The sequence below is a fragment of the Lucilia sericata genome, unplaced genomic scaffold (assembly GCF_015586225.1).
Source record: "Lucilia sericata isolate MDLA Ls3-8-SP2 unplaced genomic scaffold, ASM1558622v1 Contig000664F_arrow, whole genome shotgun sequence".
Classification (NCBI taxonomy): domain Eukaryota; kingdom Metazoa; phylum Arthropoda; class Insecta; order Diptera; family Calliphoridae; genus Lucilia; species Lucilia sericata.
The window spans coordinates 177,141-188,261 of NW_023994669.1; the positions used below are offsets into that span (position 1 = coordinate 177,141).

The window sequence follows — 11,121 nt, forward strand, 5'->3', positions numbered from 1 at the left end:
AACTATCTATTTCTTTAAAAGCTTATCCCAATGAAAATGATATAAACTTAAATAATTTTATAAATGTGATTCACTTACCAAATATGATGATCTGAGATATCTTGAAGCTGAGGAAACATAAGACACTCACTTTATTTTCAAGATAGGCCATTGTAAAACCAGGCTCTTGTGCAAACTTTGAAACATTGGAAAGAATGCCTGATTGGAAAGCTCTATTATTATATTGATAATTTTTAACTACTTTTTCATTTTGCTTTTTCATATATTTTCACATTGCATTAACTTTTAACAGGCACTTGCTAACTTAATTATAATTTAAATTATTATTATGCTTTATTTATTAAAAAAGCTTTCTTTTCTTTTAATTTATATTTTATTTTCATAATAAATGGATTTATTTTATAATATAATTTAATGAACTGACATTTTCTAACCGACATCTTGTTTTTCTTCTTCTTTTTTTTGGCTTGTATTAAAATTTCATTACACGATTACTAACAACGTGATGTATGAAAATTTGCACAAACTTTTTTCTAAATTTTCACTTTACTATTGCTGGTAACTGATCTTTTTATTTAATAATTATATAGAATAATCAATACTGATCATTTTAACACTAAATTTATTATGATTCAGTAACTTTAAATAATTAAAAATATTAATTATATTGGAGCAAACTATAAACCGGCGAATTTTAACGAGAACAAAAAGAGACTGACAAAAATTCCGATTGGATTGTAAAGAGTTACCATATGTTTGATAATGTAAACTATATTTTATAGAGGGTATGAGGAGGATAAAACAGTTTTGACTTTTCATATAACAGTTATAACTGGTCATATTTGAGAGAAACAATTATGTAGATATGCTATGATGAGTTTGACAACCATTAAATATGAAAAAGGAATAATCTCAAAATTGTTGTTTTAAATTAAAACTTGTTTTCATTAACTGTTTGAAAATTTAATAATTGAATTATGATAAAAAAAATCCGCAATCTATCCTTTAAATTTTTTTAATGACTTAAGAAAAGTTTCTTCAATAATTTCCAATTGGTATTATTTTTTTTTTTTTTTAATTTTACAAAATATTGTTTTTGTTCTTTATTGTTCATATTGAGAGAAAAAAGGGAATTATATTAATTAAAAACACAATCTGTTTAACAGATTAATAAGCAACAAAATTTGAAAATTTCTTTGTTTACAGCTTAAATCAATAAAAAGAAAATAACAAATTAAATTTTGTTAGCGAATTAATTAAAATAAAATAAATTACCCTAAATAAAAGGTAACGAAAGGTTTTTCTAAAGTTAAAAACTAAAACTACATTACATGTGTGTTTCGTTTCATATTTAAAGGAAATTATTTTAAATAGTAGCACTTAATATACAATTAAGAAAGAAAAGAAAATTAAATAAAATAATCTAATAAAAATTATCTACAAAATCAAAAGCAAATCAAAAGCAAAGTTTGAAAGCAAAAAGATATTTATATAAATTGAACACAAAAAAGAATTGTTGGCACTATGGTGGTGGTTGTTTTTTTAAAACATTGGTCGCGCCTAAATTTTTTTAAAAAATCAAAATCTGACAAAAAAATACTAATTGTAGTTCAATAAATAAATCCATAGAACAGGCAATTAGCACATTTCTTTCTGATGCCGACCTATGTTTGTAGAACAATTGATTACAATAAACGAGTATAAATAACATTAGTGGCATAATGATTGTTTTGTAGTTTTATCTGCAGTAGTAATAATATAAAAGCGTTTATATATGTATGGGCACATGGTCCAATAGTTGAGCACGATCCGAAAATATGGCGCTACACATTTCACACTCAAAATAGCGCTGAGGTTTACGCACAGCAGCCGCCGAGGAATTTTGCTGAGCCGCTGCAGAAGCATCGGCTGCCGAAACTACAGCCGAGATGGAAGAGAATGAATTGTTATTATTCGCAGAGGAACTTGTAACCGTATTAAATGTATCCACCATGGTGTAGTCCAAGTACGATGTAGTAGTACTGGGATTTTGAACAGTTTTTAAAGTTTTAGCTGGTTCAGTGCGTGCAGATTTTGTGGAGTGAATTGTATGCAGTGAATTTGAAGAAGTTCTTTTGTTAAGATTAGAAGAGGTTTCATCACTATTCAGATCAGCAGCCAGATAAGCTAAAAATTTACGATTTGTTTTCGAAATTCTAGAAGATTTATTAATTTTACGACTTTTACTGTTGGTAACTTCCAGTTCCAGGTCTGCTTGTGCTGCACTGGTACTAACTGAACTAGCTCCATTAACGATTTCCCTCAGATCTGGCGAAGTGGGTTCAATTTTTATCAAATGTTGCTCTTCTTCGGATTGTTCGGCTAAAAATTGTGTAGATGATTCACTGGTAAAACGTTGACGTGATTTATCCGATGACTTAGAGGGTGATCTTAGAATTTCATCTAGATCGCTGCGTAGACATGAAGCCTCCAGCAATAAGTGGGCATCATAGAGATCATTGGCGTTTGTATGGCGGGTATTGGACTGGGTTCGGGCAGATGTACTGTGATTTGTATTTGGAGGATTTTTCATTAAATGATGCTGCGGCTGTTGTTGGTGGGATTGGTTATGGTGATAATTGTGATTGTGATTATCTTGTTCCTGTTTTATATGCAAAGGACTAGAGCTGATTTGTTTTGGTGGCTGCAAGGCAGGCGATATAATGTCATAATCATCTACTATGGCCGAAGTTTTTGGCAGTAAATCTAAAGTTGTAGTTTGAGTTCTGGTAATAATTGATTTTGTTTTCTTTTTGCCCGATCCCCCAGCATTGTCTGACGTTGTTGTTATAGTAGATTTTTCAGTATGTATCATTTGTGGTCCTTTGCTTTGTTTGTTGGTGGCAGTTTTACTTTTACGACCTCTGCTATGTGTGGCAGTAGAGGAATCTTTGTCTGCTCTTGTTAATTGCACCTGTTGAGTTCTCTGAGCCGTTGAGCTGGACTCTTGCTTAATTTTACGCTTTGTTTGGCGAGCTTGAGGATCAATTGTGTTATTTTCTAGGCTATGGGAAGAGGATTTTGTTGAGGGTCCCACCACCAAGGTGTCTATGCTGGATAACAAAGTTGTTGTTTCTAAATTTGACAGCAAGGTTTTGTATGTGTCATCAGTCTGTTTTGTTGGCCAGATTTTATCACTACTTGAAGAATTATAACGTTGTTTCTTAATTTCATCATTACCCTCATCTAAACCTACATCTAAATCAAAGTCTTCTTGATCTTCTAAAATGTGTGTTTTGTTGGTCTTATTGTTGCTGGCTGCTTTTGTTTTACTATTATTATTGCTTTCGGAGTGTGGGGTAGAGGTAGAGGAGGCATTTTTTCGCTTTGTTGCTTTTCCCGGTAGGGAGATGTTTGTTGGTTCCTGATTTATGGTTGTTACCGTTTCAGTGGCAGTATTGCTGTCTGTTGTCATTGCCAGTAGATCGTCTACATTGTCTATATCAAAATCGGATAAATCAATATCACTGCCAGTACCACCATTATGTTTGACCTCACGCTTTAGTCGTGCCAGTTCATGGGGCTTCAATTTGCGTCGACGTTTATATTTGCGGGGACCAGTCTGCGAGAAAGAAAATTTAATTAAAAATGTAAAATAAAATATATAAAAAAACTAACCACGGGTTGCCTTTGCATGGCAGTATTCATATCACTGTGTTGTATTAAATGTTGTATTAGATCACCCGATGAGGATAACTCAGCACCACAAACTGTACAGTAATAAGTTCCTCGTTTAGCATCCAAACCCGAATGATGTGAACGTATATGCTCACGCAAGACAACACGTTGATTGAAAGCACGCGGACAAACGGAACAGGCATACGGTTTCTCTCCCGTATGAATACGTTCATGTTTACGCAGTGTACCACCATCAGCAAAAGCTTTCCAACAAAAACGACAACCATAAGGTCTTTCGCCGGTGTGAATGCGTACATGTATCTGCTGAGAACTGCGAGAGCCAAAGGTTTTACCACATTCTTGGCAGGGAAATAGTTTTCCCGCCGAAGTAGCACTGTGTGAATGACGATGATTGGATAGAGTACGACCATCGGGAAACTCTTCATGGCAAACATCACATTGAACGGATTTATCACGATGTGAGGCCATGTGACGTTTAAGGCGGGCTTTATTGTGGAAATTTTTGCCACATTTCGAGCAAGAGTGACATTTTTCACGTGAATGATCCCAGGCATGTTTCATTAAAGCCTTGCGATCACGACACTCTTTGCCACATAAGATACAAGAGTTTTCAGTGATTTCATTAGGATGCTGTGACTGTAGATGTTTTTTGATGGTGGTTTCTTCGAAAAAGGATTCACCGCATAAGACACATCTGTTTAAGAAATACCAATAAATAAAAATTGTCCTTAATAAAAAAAATATGTAAAGGATAAAAACTCACTTAAAAGGCGGGTAACGTGCATGTATTTCAGCATGTGCTAATAAATCTAAAGCCTCGGCAAACGTTTCTCCACATGTATTACAACAATGTTGATCTCTACTGCTACTTTCCAAACCATTATTTGTAGATTGACTAATGTTTGCGGTATTACCTGAGGGATGACTTTTAGCATGTCGTTTTAATAGATCCTGACGATGAAATGACATGCCACATTCACTACAATAAAATTCACCATATAATTGTTGTTCGGACTCTGATTCTGTTTGTGTTTCATCTTCGCCTTCATTGGGATCATATTCCGAGTTACTTTCTTCAAATTGATGGGTTTTCTGATGATCCTGTAAACTATTTTGATCCCAAAACAATTCGTTACATTGAGGGCACTCAAAGGGGGAGTCATTGCGATGGGTCTATGTTAAGAAAAAGAAAAATATATAAAATTTATTACACATTTTTACGGTTTAAATATATATTTAAAATAATTAAGAATCAGCTGTATTTCAAGGTTGTGCTATTAGTCGTAACATAGAAAGGTTGAGCACACAGCCCTCAAACATAAAAAAAGTTTGTTAGAACTCAAACATCACTTTCTTCAAATTAAAAAAAATACTATTTTATAAATGCACTTACCTTAGTATGCGCTAACATGGCTTTTTCCCGGGAAAATGCCAAACCACATTGTTGACAAACAAATGGTTTACTATCGTCTATTACGGGATAGTGTAGAACATTATGTTCTTCTTCATTTTCATTCAGAGCGGGTGTATTATCCTGAGACAGTTTAACAGCTGCCGTATTGGCAGACAAAGTATCGCACTCTACAATGCTATACGCCGAAGTTATAATCATTTCACTTGATGAACAATTATTGGCTACTTCAACCACATAGGAAGTATCCTCTTTAGGCTTCAGACGACTTATACGTCCTCTGGGCGGCGCGGTTGTAGTTTGCTGAGTTGTTACTGCATCTTGTGTAATGCAAGAAGAGGTTGTTGTTATAGTATTTTCCATCATTACTGGTTGATTAGAAATGGAGGTAATATGTTGTAATTGTTGTTGTTGATGTTTACGACTAGATTTTGTTGGTATAGTTACTGAATCTTCTGGTACACTCCAATCTTGTTCATAATAATGATCATTGGAAGTGCGTTGTGAGGAAGAAGTGGTATCGGTAACAAAATGTATGACTATTGTGAAATGATAAAAATTATTAATTAAAATTTTCTTTAATAATCTATTTCTCATTCTACTTACAATCACTATCATCAATTTGCGGTTCTGTGGGCTCTTCTGCGTGTCCTTTTAGATGATTTATGAGATCTTGTCTTCTTAGAAATCTGGCTCCACATAATTTACACAAATGTGGCCGGTCTGTTTGATGAGCCACCATATGATTCATTAGACTTGCTTTTTTACGAAAACGTCGACTACAAAAGTCACAGGGATACGGACGCAGGGCAGTATATTCATCTTGTACAGTTGGCAGGGGCACTTCAATATCGAGCAGCACTTGAGAACTTGAACCAATTATTTGTTCAGCTGGTATTTCAACTCTATATAAAAAAAATATTATTATTTGAAACGATTTGGAAGTTAACATATAAAAAAAGCTATAATCTCAAAAAAAAAAAAAAAAAAAAGAATATCTAAATATTATAGGGGTTTCCATTAAAAACGATGAATTTGGTTTTGTCATTTCCTGAATAGGGATGGGAAAATCTTCTAATCTTTTAGAATTTGAAACGTCAGACATATTAACGTTTCAAAGGTTTACTAAATCGTTGAATAAAGGCGGACAGATGTGAGGATCCTGCAGAGAATCTAAAACATTTCAAGATTCTTACATTCTTACAATAGAACCTATTGTCTAATCAATATAAACCTGCTTCCTTATAAAAATGGAAGTGTCTGATGTTACTGCCTTAATCCACAACTCCACACAATTTCTAAGAGTAATAACAACGTTTTCAGTTTTCTAATATTTACATTATCTATGTGTTTTAAGATTAATACTTTGACAGCTTTGATGCGTTTATTTTTTCATAGATTTAAAAATTCAAACTTTTAGAGCTTAAACTCAAATCTCACTTTTTCGACGAATGATACGGTTTGAAACGTCGATATGGGTCTGTCTTCAGTTTATCAGACACTTTCACTACACACAAATTAAACATATTCTCAAAACTTACCTTTCTTCTCCCTGATGCTGCACCCAATCATCGGTGATGACCTCTTCTGTTACCATTTGCGGTGTATTCTCGCTAAAATGTTCTACACTATACACTCCACCACCAGCATCTTCGTGCTGTTGAATTAAGGCAGCTTGTTCCATAATGCTATCGCAGTCAATTTGTTCGCCATCACTGGCAGTCACAACCACTGTTCCGTTGGCATCCGTCGTAGCATTTGTTATAATTTCCGTCATCATTTGACCATCGCGTGCCATAAATATAAGATTTTCAGCCGCAATTTGGGCAATAGTTGCTGAGTCCGTTTCATCTTCGGTGTGCATAAAGTCTCCAGAAGAATTGGTGGCACTGGCCATAAGATCCTCTTCACGCGGTGGCTGAGGATCGATTAGCAACTGACCAGCAGTTTTCATATCTCCCGTATGGGAGGAAGAGTGATTACTAGAGTGGTGTTGTATCCACTGTATGCCACCATAGCCATGATTATCCATAATAAATTAAAGCACAATTGATTTTCGTATTGAGAAAGCACTAAAAAAGGGGGAATTTTTATATTTGTATTTAAACTGAAGTTGAATTTTATAAAATATTAATTTATTTATTGCCCCCCTACAAACACTAAGAACGAAAGAAAAACACGTTGTTGCACTAAATTGTAAAATTTGTTTGTTTTTTTATGTTTTCTAAGCAACAACAGCAAAGCAAATTAGAAAAATCAACAAATGGGTGGTAAAGGAAAATTCAACAACAACAGCAACAAACACATGTTTTTTACAATTTTAATATGGCAACATTTACACACAAAATTTCCAATAACATTAACACACTATAGTTATCTCTTTCACACTTTACATTCCACATTCGAAATAAGCACTGCCTTAACGACTTATTGTTCCACTAACGAAAGCCGCCACAGAGAAAAATTCTTATATGAAACAAATTAGCCGAAGTGTATTTGCTCTTCTTCTTTATCATCCATATATATCGGTGTTTAACTAATAATTCCAAGTTTATGAAGATTGCAATATATTTTTTTTTGTTCCAATTTCCATTTTATTGCCATTTAAGGTTATGGCCAAATGAGGTTATGCCTTTTATTTATTTACATTTTTGTTTTCAGCACAAACACCGCATTTAACACCTAACATAAATAATTAAAGAAATTTCCACCAATGTACAAATACGGGTCAGGCGTAGCCATTTATCTTGATTACATCACATGTGCTCGCTAGGCGACCACTAAGAAAAGCACGTTTTAATTTTACTTTTTTTTTAGAAATTAATTTTTGGGTATTTGTATTTCATTTACTTTATAACCTCCCTTTTTCTAAAACATTTTGAGGTTATTTTTATGGCAAAATTTTCACGGTAATTTTTCTTTAGTTTTTTTGCAAAACTTACAATTTTATAACATTTCACTGCACGACACGGCAAAATTTTTAAGAATTTTTTTCTAAAAGTAGCAAACTGCGTACGAATTCTACGACAACTGACACGACAGCCATTGTATTTTGTTTTGTGCACAATCAAACAAACGAATAAAAAAACAAGAGTGGACTAATCGAATTGGAAGGTGGAAAATAAATAAAAGATAAGGCGGTTTTCCGGCTAAATTCAAGGCAGATGATGAAGAAAATTGTTTTTTTGTTAAGAAAATTTATTTGTTTATTGTTTGAAAGGAAAAATAATTGTTTTTAAAACAATTTTAGGTTATTGTAAATATTATAGAGACTAAAAACAATAGTAACATACAACGGCATTATCAATTTTGTCCAATATAGTTGCCATATGTTTTATGGGTTTATGTCTAAGATGAAACGATTTTCAGTGATGCCAGTCATGTCATTTGATTGCAATAATGTGTTACCGGATGATAATGGCGAAAAAATACCTAAAGTTAATATTTTAATATAAAAAGGATTAAAAAACTTTTCAATAATAATTATAAAACGAAATATTTTCGAAAATTAAGAAAATCATTTTAATTTATAGATTTTTTTGAACATTTTCTGTAGACAATATTTAAAAAAAAGTATTTTTGTCTATTTTTCATGATTGAATTATGGCAAAACTACTGAAGCGGTTAACATGGATTTCAGTATACAGTTAGAGTATACCTAGGAAAAACCTTAGGCTATATTTTCCATAAAAAATAACTTTGTATGTATATGAAAAATCATCCTTAAGTAACGCTCCAGTTGTGAAAATAACGGGAATCTGTGATCACTCATATGAAAATTATACATCAGATGTGTGACCTTAATCAACGTTCCAGAAGAGAAAAGGGGTAAAATCTGCGATTTTCCAACAGAAATAGATTTTTGTATGAGAATTCTAAAAGCGGCTGTCTATCATTAAATAACACATTTATGGAGAAAACTGCGATAATTTCTAAAAAAACGTCGGCTTTAGATTTTCAAATAAAGCTCCGAATGAGAAAATAGCGTAAATTTTTGTAAAATTAATTTGTATATCGAGGGACTATATTCAATAGTCTCTATCTAAAATAATACAAGTTTTCAGGAGAGCAAAAAAACTCTTTATTTCGCTAGTTCGTGAAGATTTTTTAATTTTTTCTTTTACAATATATTTTTACGACCATATTCTAAACCATTATATAAAAAGAATTTTAATTTTTGCATTATTTACAAAATTATTCACAAATTTATATCAGATAGAGCTTATTTTTCTACGAAAATGTTCATTCAACCAACAGATAGAGAGTTTTTCATGGAAACATAAAATTTTTATTTGAATTAAAATCAATAAATATTATATTTTATACAATTTAATGGAGGAAAAGAAACCAAATTGTTGAAAATGCAACAGATTATAATGTTTTGGTCCAAAATCAATGTTATATGGTTAAACACGACAATAAAATTGATTTAATTAGTATCATAATGAGCGATATCTCAAAAACTATTAGACCGATTTTAAATATTTTGTGTTCAGCATGTCCAAATTATTAAGAAGACTTGTTTTGCAACAGAAAATTATCCAAAGGGATCGAGTTTGAAGCAATTTTTGGATTTTTCTTTTTTTAAAGATAGAGAAATTTAAAAAATGCTATAAAATTGCCAAAAAATATTTTTTTTTCTTTGAAATTTATATCACTGATACGCGATAGTTTGCTGAATATTTTGCCATCAAAATCTCATTTTCATAAAAATGACAGCGACTATTGAATATAGTCCCTCGATATGAAAAATCAAAAATTGTATTATTTTGTAATTACGATAATTAAATTTTAAGTTAGATGTTTCATGCGAACCTAGTTCATAATCTCAACATCATTTGCTACAAGACTTTTGTAAATATAATTTAGAATGATTCGAATTTTCACATGACTCTTTTGGTCGGAGCAACAATGCTTTTTTCATTCAAAAATCAAATTTTGTATGAAAATAATTTATAACTGCAGATCTTTAGACTGGACTATAGTCTTGAATATAGACTGGACTATGACTGGAATATAGTTTGACTATAAACTGGAATATAGTCCTGACTATAGACTGGACAAAAGTCTTAACTATGGACTAGCCAATAGTCTTAACTATAGAATAGACTATAGGATGTAATATAGTTTTGACTATAGGTTGGACTATAGTTTTGACTATAGGTTGGACTATAGTTTTGACTATAGTTTTGACTATAGGTTGGACTATAGTCTCGACTATAGAATGCCCAACCTATAGTCTCGACTATAGAATGCCCAACCTATAGTCTGGACTATAGGTTGGGCTATAGTCTAAACTATAATCTTGACAATAGACCAGACTGTACATAGTCTTTTTGAAAGACCTGGCTATAGTTTTGACTGTAAATTAAACTATAATCTTCAATAAAGACGTGACGAAAGCCTGGACTAAAATTCATTACATTGGAGTAATGTCCAAATCGGAATCAAAGAAAAAACACTTCTAAAACTATCCTCCAACAATAAACATTTTGTTGGAACAATTAATTAACTTCACACCTTGCATCTGCTTATAATTTTTACAATTAATACATAAATTTACAACTAAGAACAAATGAGAAATTAAAAAAAAAAACAAGAAAAATACCCATGACCTGAACAGATGAGGACGCCGCTGCTGGTCGGTATACACATACTTATTGCAGTAACATGCCACCCACTAAAAGAATTTCTCAGCCTCCCCATCAACACTAAGAAAAACAACAATAAAGCAAAATAAACAAAAAATTACTCTTGTTATTTTGTGTGTGTTTTTTTTTTAATTTAATGCCGTGCAAGTAACTGTATGTGTAAAAGTAATAAAAAGAATGAGAGAAATTTTCTTTGCATAAAATTTTTAATTACTGCATAAAAGGAAGGGGGAGGGAGGAAGTTAGGCGAGGACAGCAAGAGCATAAGTATAAAACTAACGGAATGTAAGAAAGAGAACAGTAGTTGTGGTATGCAGTATAAGTAAGTATTAGTAGTCTACATAAATATGCCAAAACAAAAACGAAATCATATGTTTTGTT

At 32.2% G+C, this 11,121-nt stretch overlaps 1 protein-coding gene across 3 annotated transcripts; it reads right to left on the reverse strand.

The window, feature by feature from the left end:
* Nucleotides 1-439: 439 nt before the first annotated feature.
* LOC119607147 (PR domain zinc finger protein 15) lies at nt 440-8,322 on the reverse strand. Of its 3 annotated transcripts, XM_037960947.1 has the most exons (8): nt 8,032-8,322; nt 7,483-7,721; nt 6,631-7,161; nt 5,696-5,994; nt 5,072-5,628; nt 4,442-4,851; nt 3,658-4,372; nt 440-3,601 (listed from the first exon to the last, which is right to left on the reverse strand). In XM_037960947.1, the coding sequence occupies exons 3-8, from the start codon at nt 7,119-7,121 to the stop codon at nt 1,769-1,771; spliced, it is 4,305 nt and encodes a 1,434-aa protein (XP_037816875.1). In that variant the 5' UTR covers nt 7,122-7,161; nt 7,483-7,721; nt 8,032-8,322; the 3' UTR covers nt 440-1,768. The 3 variants fall into 3 exon arrangements, with proteins under 3 accessions (XP_037816875.1, XP_037816874.1, XP_037816877.1); XM_037960946.1 differs by lacking the exon at nt 7,483-7,721 and having other exon boundaries at nt 8,032-8,321; XM_037960949.1 differs by lacking the exons at nt 7,483-7,721; nt 8,032-8,322 and adding an exon at nt 7,458-7,475.
* Between the last annotated feature and the right edge of the window lie 2,799 nt (nt 8,323-11,121).